Genomic DNA, 15462 nt, shown 5'->3' with positions numbered 1-15462 from the left:
AGACTAGCAATTAAAAAAACAACAACAACCCCAAACCCTTTTCATTTTCTGATAGGAGACTTGCTTGTGACACAGATCTCTTTAAAGCATGCTCAACCTGTGCTTGAGAGTGTTACTCCAAGTCAAGTTCCTGTGGCCACTGTTCAGAGACTCCAGTGGAAAATGAAGCAAAATTTAGTCTTTCTCAAATGGTTTCTGTCCACTCCCACTGATGACCTGTTCGTTTAACATCTGACAATGCAATCCATAATAGGAATTCGGATTCACCTTCTTTGATTAGTGTACAGTGCTGGATGAAAGTTACGTTTGAAGCATAAACATGTTTATCTACAGTGTATAAGAATTAAAACCTGATAAATTAACTCATTGATTTAATATTTGAGAAATATGTTGCAAACACATTACCAGAGTCTCTGGTAACTTGAGATGGTCATTGTTATCTGGTCACTTTATATAAAACTGTAGCTAATTCTGATTGGCATGCTACGGTAACATTTAATGTCTATTCATTCAGCATAAATGCAGGAAACCTATTAAAGTGAATTTTAAATGGTGTTAAAGAAATAAATCATGGAGTATCTACAATGTTTCTATCCGTCCTCCAAATCCTTTACTAGACATATTTGATGTAGTCAGGCTATGCTACTTCTTTATATTTTTATTGCTAACATAATTTAATCTAGTTTTGTTATATATTATTTCTTGATATCTTTAGACAAGTGGATAGAAATTGAGTTTCAGTGGTTCGAAATATGCCATAAAAACTTGAGTCTGAGCCTGCCTGTTTAAAGGTGACTGTAGTACTTTGAATCCATCTGCAGGACCTTGCTGAATCTGTGATCTCATGGATATGTAGGTGGGAAAGCAAGAGGACAAAGCCTGTTCTTTTTCCCCAGCCAGGTTTCTTTTAGATTGCTTGATCCAAGACAAAGGTGTTGGAAGCCTTGGTCTGCATTCAGTCTAAAATGACTGCACCAGCCAGATGGGACCAAGAACTCTCAGCAAATCTTCCTTCCATCAACCAGAGGTGTTTGGCGTAAACAAAGATGTCCAGTCAAGTGTTGGACACCTTTCTGAGATTAATTTAGAAGGCTTTTATTTTATTGGCTAGTCTGCTAAAAAATGTTAAGACAACTTTATAATTTCTGTTTAAGCCAAACTCTTTGTTCCATAAGTAACTTTGCTCATTGAAAATGTGCAGCATATAGCATAGTAAAATCTCAGTGGACTTCATCTCACATGGAATGAGGCCTTTTGATGTCTTTGCTGTGACTCCGCTCAGGTGGTAATTTTTAGAAGAGTGTTTCAGTGCCTAATTTGTAAGTTAGGAGGATCTGCAACACAGGGAGGGTGCAGTTCCGGCATGATCCGACACAAAGTAATCCCTGAGTGTTAGTGTCTGTCTGGATGAGAGACACCAAGTTGCTTTCACAGGATCTTTAAATTAGGAGTGCCTGCCTCTTCTTTTAAAGAGGAAATACCAAAGAAGCGAGGTTTTCTTCAGTTGATAGAGTTAACTACATGTTAGTGAATTTTTCGATGACATCCAGTTTCAATAGAGGCAGTATCACAAAGCCTAAGGAATGAGTTGTTGCTGTGGAAACAAAAGTCATCTTAAAGCCAACGCCTGCTTTACTAGGATCTCCAACATTTTTTGAATGCCTCATGGTAAGGGGAGCAATGTATACCACCCCCATCTATATATAACACCCCAAACATGCTGGTTTTATTCTTGATTCACCTTCTTGTCAGAATAACATCTGGATTTCTTGAGATTTCTCCATCTTTGTGTATTAAAAAAAAAAAAAAAAGAGTATTGAAAAACTGCAGCTTGCATTAGTGGGCTTTCTTTTACAGCTTCTCGTGACCTTTGCTTTTGCCTCTTGAAAGCAGAGGTCACCACCATCTCCTCTGCCACAGCTGTAATGCAGGATGTTAGTTTTCTTAATGAGTTAACTGAAATGTTTGTCTGCTGGTAAATGTGCTATATCCATAGTGCGTACTCTCCCAAAGATTGTTCAAAAAGCACTTTATATCTGGTGGAAACATGTCAGATCAGTGTGTTAATGTAGTTGTGAGATGCCTTTTTGCCCTTTTTTTTTCTTTTCCCCAAATGGACTAACTGAAGGACTGGAATTGCTGTGGCCATAATGAATTTTACTTTATCAGTAATTACCGTGTTTGGCAAGTTCTTCTTTCATCACAAAAATGTCCTTTATATAGTTTTTAATTGGTAGTTATTTTGTTGTGTGGCTTTTTGGCCAGTTCCTATCATATTCCAGCAGAAGTAGAACTAAAATGATAAAGTCATTACCGTTGTTATTTAATTAAATTGGAAAATAATATTTTTGAGAAAGACCTCATAGATGACTACATGTAACATGTGTTAAGGAAATTGGTTTTGTGTGGCTGAAAGAAAAAAAAAACAACAGTATATTGAATTTTTAAATAGTTAAATATCTGTTTTGGAATAGGTCTTAAAATTTGTATTGGTCAGGCTCCATGTAGCAGTTAATTTGTGATAGAAATGTTGTTTTATATGGTGACCATGTAAAAACTTGATAACAACAAAAAAGTCCTGCCAAAATTAATAACCCACACACATGCAAATATTCTAACACTGGCAAATGGTAAACAGTTTTGCCTAGAGGCAACTTTGTCAAAAATGTCATGTTTGGTACTTGGTGATGCAAGTTTCTGGGACATGTGCTATAATAAATAAATTAATTTATTTAAATCAGCTGTATATCTGGCACACCATGGACATTTGGGAAGGAAAACACATAGTCAGGCCAGTTCTATTAAAGGCAGCGAGTCTTTGCTGATTTAATTGACAGAAGAAATAAGTGCATCTTTCTGATATTTTTGGATCATTCATTAAATGGTAAATGGCCTGTATTTGTATAGTGCTTTACTTAGTCCCTTAGGACCCCAAAGCGCTTTACGCTACATTCATTCACCCATTCACACACTGGTGATGGCAAGCTACATTGTAGCCACAGCTGCCCACAGCTGCCACTGACAGAGGCGAGGGTGCCGGACACTGGCGCTGCCAGGCCCTCTGACCACCACCAGTAGCCAACGGTTGAAGTGTCTTGCTCAAGGACACAACAGTTAAACAACATTAAACAGAAACTTCTATTATGTGCATGAGTATGCAGACCTCCCTGCCAGTTGTTGGACTGGTGTTGATGTTTTGCAGAGTCGTACTGTCCACTCCATTTAAAGAAGCATTTTTTAAAAAATTGAATGTGAATGTAAAACGCCATTGTAACTCTTTGAATGTCAAAATAAGTGTAACAGAGTAGGGACAAATCAATACAGACATTTCACTGTCTCTATTCTTTTTAGATTATGCTGTATGCTGCAAAGAATGGGGCACAAATGTTTAACTGAAATGAAGCAAATTCTTGAAGCCTGAATGTAAAAATGTGCTCCAGAAGTGTTTGTTAGAATATTTGGTGCTTTTGCTTTGTGTATCCTGATTTGTTTCTTTTTGCTCCCCACTTATAGCACTTACCCTTTAGAAACATCACAGATGATGTGGTAAGCTTTGACAAACTGATATGCTTCTGTGTGTGCTTTGTGTCATCGATCTCTGCAACATCTAACGTCACCTTACTTGAGGTCACTGCTTCTGCTTATTTTGAGCATCATTAACAAAACCAAAACAGTCAGGCATTGGAGCCATTAACATCATAGGACAGACTTCTTGTTTGTAGTTTGTTTCATATTACTAGCATTGCATTCTAGTTTATTAATAACTGTTTTTTTTATTCTGCTTGACTACTAACCATTTAAATGTGCTCATAATCATCTAAACTTGACTCCAAGTCTGGAGTATTTTTTTCTATTTTTAATTGTGCTTTCTTTCTTTCTACAGCTGGACAGATTCGCCAGTATTAGGATTCCCGGTAGTAAAAAGGAGCGCCCACCCTTGACACAATCTAAGCACAATGCAAACGACTGGTCCAGTTCTTCATCCTCCACCTCACATCATTTTGAGGAACTATCGTCAAAGATAAACTCAGAAAAGGAGATCTTGGCTCTTTTTGAAAAGATGATGGTGTGTTCTTACTTTTTGTACAACATTTTCACATTTCATTAAAAAAAAAGTGCTACCAGGGACTAAGTGATAAAGATATTCAAAAAGACAAATAATCAATTTAACACAAGTGATGATATTTTTCAAACTTTCATTTTAGTTCAGTAATTTTATGATCATGGCCACAAAGCAGCTGATATTTGGTTGCTGACGCTAGAAACAGTGCAGAATGCTAATGTCTTCCAGAGTCAGTTATGCATTCAAAAACAACATCAAATTTTGGCCACGGTAATGTTGTAGTTTTTTTTTCTCTTTTCTTTTTTAGGAAGACATGAACTTGAATGAGGACAAAAAGACTCCTTTGAGAGAAAAAGACCTCAACACAAAGAAAGAAATGGTCATTCAGTATATATCAACTGCCTCTAAAACTGTAAGTTTTTAAATATTTAAAATATTTCACCTATTTTGAGTTTAAATTAACTGACATTTTATATTTATGTGGTTGAATGTTTGCATTGAAACGTGTTGCTGATGCTTTTAATTAGCAGTGTCTAGCAGCCTGAAGAAGTTTGAGTTTCATACTTTCTAACTTTTTTGAGTGGAAGGTAACTGGTTGAGTTTTGGTTTGTGAGGTACCATCCACACGTGTTTTGGTAAACATCACTTTTTCTGTGCGTTTTGGCCTTTTTGGAGTTTGAAGTCACAGAAAATGAAGCTTTTGAAACTGTTTCTGTATCAAATTTGAACTTGGAAAATGACTGTGTCACGCAACATCACATGTGCGTGCATTTATCTCCTTTTTAAACAGAAGACTATGACCCATGATATTGTTTATAGACCTTTGATTGGCCAGCTTTTCTGCAGTTAGAGGTATATGACCAACACTTTTGACAGCATGTGACATATATTTTTTGCATTTTTATGTGGATGGAAATCTTTTAAGAACAAAAGTGGAAAATCCCGCTTTAAATGGTGCGGGTGAATGTAGCTTGAATTTTAGGGCTAAATATTAGAATACTTGTTCACTGGTTTTCAGTTTTCGGCACCTGTTTAATTGTGTTCTTTAAATGTAGAAGGATATACTTGCCTTGAGTACTCAGCATCTCTCTCACTCACAGCAGTTATCATGACACTTAAGTTAACATTGTTGTTGTGAACAAACAACAAAATGAATTGTATTTATTTATTTTTTTTATACCACTTAAGACCAAAAATACATTGTCAAAAATCTTTGAAGAGAAGTGCAACGTCTCGCTTTCCACATAGGCACGCACTCTGTTGAGTGAGCAGCAGAGGTGAATTAGCTCTTTGCATATCTGCATTATTCTTGTTGTGTTTTTGTTTTTTGGCCCAGACATGGAGGTGGATTCATTTTATTTTATGATTATAGCAAACATTTACTGCAGGTAATAAAGAGTGACTGGGAAATAGGAAAACAAGTTATTTCTGTGACAGTCATATTATTGTTGATGGATCACAGTATGTAGCATACAGTATGAGGTACAGGATATTAAAGAATATAAATATTTTAAGCTTCCACAAGTCATTGTAAAGCATCGATATATCATTTTTCTTACATGAAAAGGCTAAAAAAAGAACTTCCTGGTATCCAGACATTGTACTTGTCTTTTGCACTTCTTAAAAGTTAATGTATTAGCTGAAGAAATGGGTAGGGGGGGAAAAAAAAACAAATAATTGACATTGTGAACAGTAAGGCCTATTCGTATTTGATAGCTACAGGTTTCTGGTTAAGTTGCCATCATGTGTTGCAAAGAAGTATGAAATAAGTCCAAGTCCAAATTTCTTACATCCAAGTAAGAAATTTATTATATTTGTTATAACCAGACATCCCTTCAAGTTTGCCTTAGGCTGTCTATCCTTGTCTCTAGTTACCATGGTGACTGGCCTGCATTTGTTACCTTTCATACCTGCATGGTAAAAAAATGTGGGCACCAACCAAAAAACAGTGAAATTAATTTCTTTAAGAGAGCAGATTTATAATACTCTGCATTTAAGAAGTGGTTCATTATGTGTTTTTGGAGAGAAGTTCTGAGAAAAAGGTCAACATTTCTGAGGAAATGTGGTGTCACTGAGTTTAAAACACTAAGCAAGGTGAAGTATATATCAACAAAAATGTTTTTACTTTTTACACAAAGGAACTTGAAGTTTTCTTGTTTTGCTTTTGCTTGTTTAACGTGCCATCAAAATAACAACAACAATGTGACCTTCTCAGTCATGTTGCTGTTTTGCCAATTGACCTTTAATTTTTAAACCGATGTATGCCACTTCCTCTTTTAGTCTGTGAATTTGGAGATAGCCTTGGAGAGAAACAATTTCCTTGTATGTTGTCACAAAAAATAATTGCTGACCTTTGACATTGTGTTTTGATTTATGTGCAATGCCCCTGCTGTGCAGGAAATTGAGTTTTGCCTTGCCTTAAATTGCTTTCAAAGAATCTTCAAAAATATGACTCCTCGATCAACTGAAGCTGAGCATGGGGAAAATTTATGTTAAGACCTGTCAAATGGTCAGAATCTGTGTAAAAGGGTTTATCCAAAATCCATGTGTATTGTTTCTAATTTGAAAATATAGCACATGGTTTAGCACAGCGGTCCCCAACCCCCGGGCCTCGGACCGGTACCGGTCCGTGAGTCGTTTGGTACCGGGCCGCGAGAATTGAAATGTATGGTTTTCAGGGTTTTTATCGGTTTTCAGCGTTATTTTGTTATGACTTTTATCGTTAACTCGGTTTTCCTGGGTCTTTTCACGTATGTTATGAATAAATCTTTTTTTCGGTACCGGTACTGGTTTTATTTTGTTGTATTTATCCGCGTCACCTTAAAGGCCGGTCCGTGAAAATATTGTTGGGCATAAACCGGTCCGTGGCGCAAAAAAGGTTGGGGACCGCTGATTTAGCACACAAAAGTCTACTGCATGCAGGCGGGGGCTAGAATTGACCTACTAATGGGTCCATGTGCAGTAGGGCTTTGCCATATTGTATACCTAGAAGTTGTGAGTCATGGTTTGTCTGAGAGCATGTTAGCATGTCCGTCTCTGCTAACAACTTAATACCGTTAACAAAAATAAGCAGCTAGTTCAACAACCTTCAGTAAAGAGCAATGCAAACACTTTGCAAATTTTAAAACAATTGTGCTAAAGGTAGAAACAACACAAATTTGTTTCACCATTTTATATTGGCAACTGGTGCAACCCTAAAGTAAACAAATTACTCAACCAAGAACTGATGCTTCCGCTCGCTAGTTGCACTCCTTAATGACAGGAAGTGCCAAGCTTGGGTGGAAATTATTATTATTGTTGTTGTTGCACAGTGGTAAAGCAAGATATTAAGCAGCTGGTTAGAAAACTTGACCCAAAATAACACAAACACCCCAGGTCGAAACTCTTTTTCAGTTTTCTTATCTGACAGTATTGTGAAGTTCCTACAGAGTTACATGAATAATTTGCCGTTACTGTAGTGTTAAATTAAAGTTTTAAGCAGTCATGCTATACGTGTACGCTACTTGGGCTGCACTATGTTAGTGCTTACATTTGCTTTTTTACTATGTCATTTGATATAATGCTGTGTGCCACTAATATTGCACTACGATGCTTCTGCTGCTGGAAAGTTGTTTCAGTAGATTAACACTTTGATTTAGATTGTGTCTCATCAGTGACAGTAGCTCATTGGCAAAGGTGGATAGAAAATGCTGTTCATTTACTTGAATTAATAAATGTTGCTACCCGCTATCTTTTTTCCTTTCGTCTGAAATATGATTATTGCAAATTTTCTTGAAATATTGTGATATAATTTTGAAGCTATACCACCTACCCATGCAAAGTGTGAAAATTCCAGGGAATTTGTTATATCTTAAATAGTTTAATAAATCGCACTGCTGTTCAAGGTGAAGTGGTCAGAGTATTACTACCATGGAGTGAATGTGTACAGAAAGTATATGCAGATCTTATCAGGCTGTTTTAATAATGACGTGTAAAGATAAATGAGTTTAGCTCCAAAATTTTGTGCATAGTCTCACTCCCATCTGTAGTGCATATTTAATATGACATCTTAGGCTTTTGTGTAAAAGTTTTGTAAATGAATGGTTCATTAACATTTTCAGACCTTACCTGTGCTTCTACATTAAAGGAAGGGTATGTTATTACGCTTTTTCATTTTTTTTAATAAACTGGTCTGGTCTCACTTCAAGATCAAATTGAAGTATGTGGCCTTTTAACTAAAATGTCTTTGACACCCGTGGTCTATTGTATGTTAATACAATGCTCGCATAAATGGTACATTATGAGTGCACATCATCTTTCTCCTGTACACACTAGCTTTGGGTCAAGTCTCTTTGAAATTCAGGGGGGTGTCTTCCAAAATGTATTTTCTGTGAAGGTTTCAAGAGTGGAGTACATCCCTGACCAACCTTAGAACTCTAATCAGGCAGTATTAAAAAAACACTAAACAGTGACTCACTGGTCCATTTTGGCTATAACCTCAGTTGAAATGATTATTAAAAGAAAATCATGCATTATGCTCCAAGTGCACATTTTAACATATGAAGCTTTTAATGCATCTGGAGTCTATCCATGTTATGTGGATGGACTTGCTGTCACTGGGCAAACAGGGTGCCACGAATGTTCCTTTGATAAGAAACACCAGAAGGACCCGGGCCTGTTTCTACCAAGAGCAGCAATCATACTTTCCTCTTGCTGCTGAAAGCCCAAGAGATCCTGAAAAACAAACCGCCTAGTCATCATCATTTCTCACCAGGATGGGAGAGGCAGTTGATCATTGGGCTTGAAGAGGAAAAGAGAGGGAGGCAGACACTTTCTGTATCCTTGATGGTCTGTTGTGCAGCCAGGCAGTGGTTTGTTTTTGTGAAATTGCCACCACCATTCGACTTAACTCAGCACCGAGCAAGAGACATACAAAGTGGGAGTTGGACTAAGCTGATGATGCTTGCAATCAAGAACCAATTTGTAAGCGGAGCAGAAATGACATGTTTTAGCCGTGGTAACAACACTGGAGGGTTCTGATGTTGTGCGAGTGATAGTTTCATAGGACTGCTATCTGAAATGAGTGGAGTGCTTTGATGTGTTTTGTGGTGATGAGCATGAGCCATGTTGTGAAGTCCAATTGAACATGGAACACATGCCAAATAAAATGTTTTCCCGGAGTTCAATCAGGACAACAAGCTACTCAACAATCAGTATCACATGAGCTAAAGCTATACTTTTCTGGCTGCCATTTCAAAAGCTTGTACACCTTTGACTTTTCTATATATGTAACAAGCTTCTATTTATTGGGCTATAAGACTGTTTGCTGCTATACGATACATTCTTTGAATAAAAATGACAGGTTTTATCACTGAAGTTTTGAAAAGTAAATATATTTGTATTGTTTTTCAGATTAGAGGCCTTTCTGTATATATTTCTATAGAGTAGGGCTTTATAGAAGAGGTGTGAGGTGAGAAACAGACTGGATATATTTCTTTTTTCATTTTTCATTTTTTTTTTTTTTGCCAGCCTGTTGGGATTAGGGATTATATATTCCTTCAGATAGTGATAGATGGTGATATCTGAGGTCTTTGATCAATCAAGAACATTACAAAAAGTAAGTTTAGCTTCAAGTCTTTACCACCCACCCACACAAAAGCAGTAGTAAGTCTTACTCAGTAGTAACCCTAGTGTCTTGTCAGGGAATGAAAAGGAAATTCTTGGTATAGCTACCCCCCCCCCCCCCCCCCCAGGTTCATGCATTCTAAATATATAAAGTTAATAATTAAGGTCTTTTTCAGTAATTTTGCTTGTTGTGTTGTTGATAGTTTTGAAATTTTATAAATTTTAAAACATTTCCATTCAGAAATACCTTAGACTAGAAATGTGTATGGACATGTAAGGTGTGTATGTGTGTGTATAAAGTGGGAACTTTTTAGAGGTACATTAAAATGAGCAAGCATGGGAATAAAGCTAAGTGCTTTAGGATTGGTCAAAAGTCAGGAAAAACTGGGCAATTTAAACAAAAACAAACAAACTTTTTATTTTTACTTGGCAGAATTTGCAAGGCTGTATTTGAGAGATTTCTTCTTCCTTTCTTTTCATTTTACAGGGCAACTTGAGAAGCAGCCATCAGATTTCTCCCCAGGAATTCCTTAGTGAGCTGAAGTCAGGGGTCATGGATGAACGTCTGTTTTCCTGTCTAGACTCACTGCGAGTATCCCTTACCAGCAACCCCGTCAGGTATGGTACAAGATTCTGACACTAAAAGTGGACTTGCCCTCTTTAGGTTTAATTCCCCTCTCTTGTCGCTGGTAGTTTATTATTTGACAGTACACTGTACGGGGACACCAGACTATATACCTTTCTTTATGTAGTATTTCTGTCTCTTATTTTCTCCTCTGTAAGTTCTATTACTTCAAATTTAGTTCATATTAATCTAATCATCCTTTAATCATGTTTTTGTGTGTTGTTTTTTTTTTTTTTTTTTTTTTTTTGGCGTGCAAGTTTAAGTGTTTTGCTGTCATAATGGCAGGTGTCAGTTATAAAATGTCCAGTCAGTATTGTTGCTAACACACTGACATGTTGTGATGGTTGATGCTTTATTGCATCTTTGAAGCGCTAAAAGCAAACAAACAACTAAGACCAGCTCAATACTGACCTGTCATGTGTCACTCCTGTCTGGTTGCACGCCAGCATCTTGTAGAAAGTTGCCTGCTTGCATTATAAGTATTACTGCCCTCAGCTACCTAAACTGTTTGTGGAAAAAGTAAACAAAAAAAAAAACAAGATTTCTTGAAGGTTTAGGTGCCACACATTAGGTTTGATCAGGTTATTTAACCAGTGTCTGTCTTCTCATATTTTTGAGTATTCTCATTCCATATTTATAGTAATCAGATAAATACTAAGATGAACTCTATTTATATATGTTTTGGGAAAATAAATGTGTATTAAATGCAAAAACATTTGTTGGAAGGTTGCTGCCAGAAGGTGCTTAATTACTTCAGTTTATTTAGTTACTGTTGCAATGAGAGGGCTCTTTCACTCTCATTTCTCTTTCACAGGCATTTTCTGTGACAATGACATTTTTAGCAGTCTTTCTTAATCTTGTCCTCTAGACCATGCACCATATTTTGAACTGAAGCAGTAGCATCAGCATCATTCAGTGTTCAGTTTGTGTTCATATTTACATCTTATATTGGTAATAATATTTTTTTTAGTTTCATGTTAACTTTGAGCATAGTTTTCTCTATTTGTAAGGTTAATCTGATGGCAGAAATGAGTCTTACAGCCTAGCAATCAATACTGCCTTTTAGCAGTTTTTGTTTTGTTAAAGAAGAGTGATTAAACTGTAAATTTTGTATCAATATTGATCTAGGTGACTATAATAAATGTGGGTATGTCTGTGAAGGTTCTCAGTCATCCAGGTCATCGTAGTCTAAGGAGCTTGGAAAGAAAAGTGTGTGGGTAATGTAGCTATGGTGTAACTTATGTGCCAGTCACAATGCTAATGTGGCTCTATGACTAAACCTCACTTCAAAACTGTGTTAGACTGCACTGATAGGTACTTTATGTACTCTGTAATGATGTTAAAACTTTGATTCCAACGATCGGACACTGCTTTGTGGTTTGAATGGTCAGCACAGATACTGAATGAAGTCACCACTCATGATGACAGACTGTCAGTCTTTTGTAAAATAACACCGTCTGGTTTCATCAGAACTCTACCTAAGCTGAAAACATTGGTTTGGATGTTGATCAGTGGGTTTTCTTTCCTTCCCCCTCTGCACTGAAGCAAACAGCTTACACATTTTCATAATATAAGGGTTATCTTACTAGTATAGGTTATAAGACTTTTATGCTTCCTGATCATTCTCGCTGTGCTAGAGCATGCAAGCTGAGTTAATTTGGTACTAATTTGGCACTTTTACAGTCTCACAGTGTGATTCTCGACTCCTTTACTGTATCCACCGCAGCCCCCCCCCCCCCTCCTTTTTTTTTTTTTTTTTTTTTTTTTAAAAAAGGAAGGCCACAGTGCTAGACCACAGGACCAGCAAAGCTACAAAATGCAATTGTATTAAATGGATTTGATAAATGGATCTGACAAACAAGTGGAAATTGGTTTTTCATTTTTTATTAAAACTGACCTTCAGGTTTAAGTGCTCAGTTTTTTTTTTTTCAGTTTAGCTATATAGTAAAGTTTAGCAACAATGTGAAAAGAAACCTTGAATGCTCTTCCTGTCATATACAACTACCCATGAACAGCATGTCAAAATATGCAAACTGATTATACACATAAAAATAGTTATGCAAAGTAAGAAAAGCAAGGCTGAGATGGTTTGCACACGTACAGAGAAACAATCGTGGATATATTGGATAAAGGATGTTGAAGATGGAGCTGCCAGGGCCACAGAGAGTGTTGGATGTAGTGAAGGAGGACATGCAGATGGTTGATATGACAGAGGAGGATACTAGGGATAGAATGAGATGTGGGCAGATGGTTTGCAGTGGAGACACCTAAAGGTAAGAATGCCTTACCTGTGTCATTAGTTAATTGTACTTCCATATGCAGCAGCTTAATGGTTTTTATTGAGGTTGTAGTTTGCAGTGGTTTTAAAACAGACTGTATTTTAGGGACTGGTAATTCAATGTTTAGCTCATCCTCATTTATAATCTATGTTACATTTATTTATGATCTATGTTTTAGGAGTACTGTATTCTTAGTAGTCAGTGAGAACAATGTCATTCATTGCCCACTCTGTGAAATGACCCCTTTTTGTATTGCAGATGTTCCACATTGCTGCAATTTTAGCCTCCGCCTTCTGTCCCTAGAGAGCCCTCCTGTAGTCAGTTAACGTGCTATGAACAGGACATTTTAAAGTTAATTTTTTATATCTGGTTCATAACCGCCTAAGCAGAGTGCAACACTGTGCTGCACTGCCTGGGAACCTTGTAGCCATTCTCCTGAGACTGCGTTAGAAGTCAAGCTACCTTAGCTGTGAAGTTAGCCAGATAAGGTGCCTCATTTTTCTCTTTGATTTATGACTGTTTTTGTTTCCCATAGAGAGGGATGATTAATTTGTTTTCTTTTTTCAATGCTTTTTCCCTTATTCCCTTTTTCGTGTCTTTCTGGAAATGATACCCCTCAGTTAAATATTGCTGTGCTTCTTTTGCATCTGATAATGGTGTGCTGTGATTACAGTAAGGCTGTAATCAGTGAGCGTTAATAAATCCTCAGTGCTACGTGTAAATATCAAATAGAAAATGGAAAAATCACACTTGGAGAGCTGCTACTCAAGAAAAAATAGAGCGAACTGATCAGTAGGTCCCAGCTTTTTCAGAGGTTTTAGAGTTCACCTCTGCAATTAAATCTTCCATAAAATTCAAAATTATAATTTTGTAATAATATAATTATCATTATTATTCAGATAAACACGTGGAGCTCATTTTTATTGCTCGTGATTGTATATTTAAAAAAAAAAATCAAAGCAAATGATGTAGCTCTTTTTTTTAAAAGTCAGAAACATAGCTGTATTTTGGCACCAATGTATGCGAACCTACATACACTACATGGACAAAAGTACCGGACCCTATGCCTTTTTAAATTCGGGTGTTTTCAGTCCTGTTGCCACAGGTGATAAAATCAAGCAACTAGCCGTGCAGTCTGCCTTTACAAACATTTGTGAAAGAATGGTTCATTCTAAAGAGCTGACTGAATTAGTGTGAGACTGTAATAAGATTCCATTATTGCAGTGGAAGTATTTGAGAACAACAGAAGCTCCATCACGAAATGGCAGACCACATAAAGGTACATAGTGGGTCGCTAAGTGCTGAGGGGTATAAAAAGTCACCATCACTCGGTGATTGCAGAGATCCGGACCTTTTCTGACATTAACATAAGCACAAACACTGCAGTGAGAGCTTCATGGTGTGGGTTTCCATGGCTGGACAGCTCCTGTAGGTGAAATATGTAGGGAGCCGTCTTCCGGTTGTTATATGGGATGTGTTACATTTAGCACAATACATACCGGCTGAATTGGATTTGGCACATTGGAGTGCAGGTATCTGTTGACAAGGGAGATGCAAACCAGGGGTCCGTTCTTCGTACCTCGCTTACTACATCCAAGATCAAATAATCGCGCTAACTTTGAGCTCGCTATTCCGGTTCTTCGAACACACCTGTTGTTGACGATTAGTATAGCTGGATGAAGTAATGTGAGCTAACTGGGTGGCTTAACAGGGGCTACGCATCGATAGTAGAAACATTGATCGGCAACCCTTTGGTCAGCGAAAATGTCGAAGGAGCGCGCTCGGTATTTTTCGGCAGCAGAGGAAGAACCCTTGATTGAGGGATTTCAGGAGTTTCAGAGTTTAATTAAAATGCAAGGGAACACTGCAAAGGCTGCAAAAGCAAGGAGAGAGGGCTGGCAGAAAGTTGCTGACAAATTAAACTCGTAAGTAATTTAATAATAATAATAATAATAATAATAATAATAATAATAATAATAATAATAATAATAATAATAATAATAATGGATTGGATTGATATAGCGCTTTACAATGCCACTATTCATTCACTCTCACATTCACACACTGGTGGAGGCAAGCTACGGTTGTAGCCACAGCTGCCCTGGGGCAGACTGACAGAAGCCAGGCTGCCATATCACGCCATCGGCCCCTCTGGCCAACACCAGTAGGCGGTAGGGTAAATTTATTATATTATATTACATTATATCCTCTTTCACATTAGAGCCACGACAGGACCCACTAGAACATGGGAACAAGTAAAAGTGAAATATAAGAATATTCTACAGAATGGTAATATTTATCACTTATATTGCTTTTAGTCTCTTGAAAACAGACCCTGAAATAATCTGTTTGTTTATAACAGCAACCAAGAAAAGGGCAGAGCAAAAAAAGACAGGTGGTGGTCCTGCACCCCCTCGTCAACAAGTTGGTTAAGTAAATAATACCCTCACGGGAATATTGATATCTCTCTATGAGCACACTGTCGCGCTGAGCTAAAGGATCCTGTCTGTCCCGCAATATACGCTGAATTCTGAAAACTCTCCTTATCAATCTTGCACCTTCCGCAATGGGTTGCTCACGTATACGGACAGGATATGGCTGCGACAGACTTCCCAAATCCCCCTTCGCTTTTATAGCCGTGGTCTCTCATCTTGATTACACGAAGTAATTTACTATTACTACTCTAAAATATGAATTACATCTGGAATAATCAAATACATGTAATAGAATGATTAATAGTACATTTCCCTTTTTTTAGGAAATGACCTGTATGTATCTGTGTGAAATCAATAAAAGGATCAGGTGCTGCATTATCTCTAGTTACATTGATAATATTTATTTATGGAAAAACAGTGGTAAAATATCGCTGTTGCTTTTGTATAAATGAAGCG

General features: G+C 37.1%; 1 protein-coding gene across 3 annotated transcripts in view; it reads left to right on the top strand.

Moving 5' to 3' along the window:
- The window catches only part of LOC147339185 (protein diaphanous homolog 3-like), a 168195-nt gene that overhangs the window by 1162 nt on the left and 151571 nt on the right, over positions 1-15462 (top strand). For 2 of the 3 annotated variants that reach the window (XM_086290362.1, XM_086290370.1), the window contains exons 3-6: positions 3514-3546; positions 3884-4066; positions 4371-4475; positions 10155-10285. In XM_086290362.1, coding sequence (XP_086146488.1) covers positions 3514-3546; positions 3884-4066; positions 4371-4475; positions 10155-10285 — 452 coding nt within the window. The remainder of the gene's footprint in view (positions 1-3513; positions 3547-3883; positions 4067-4370; positions 4476-10154; positions 10286-15462) is intronic. The other variant, XM_086290379.1, reaches the window with a different exon arrangement.

This window comes from Aulonocara sp. 'chitande type north' Nkhata Bay, linkage group LG1 (assembly GCF_057382095.1).
Source record: "Aulonocara sp. 'chitande type north' Nkhata Bay isolate Kocher_YH1m ecotype deep benthic linkage group LG1, A_spYH_male_GT1.1, whole genome shotgun sequence".
NCBI lineage: Eukaryota > Metazoa > Chordata > Actinopteri > Cichliformes > Cichlidae > Aulonocara > Aulonocara sp. 'chitande type north' Nkhata Bay.
The sequence above is the reverse complement of the archived record's forward strand: the minus strand, read 5'-3'. Positions and strand labels throughout refer to the sequence as shown.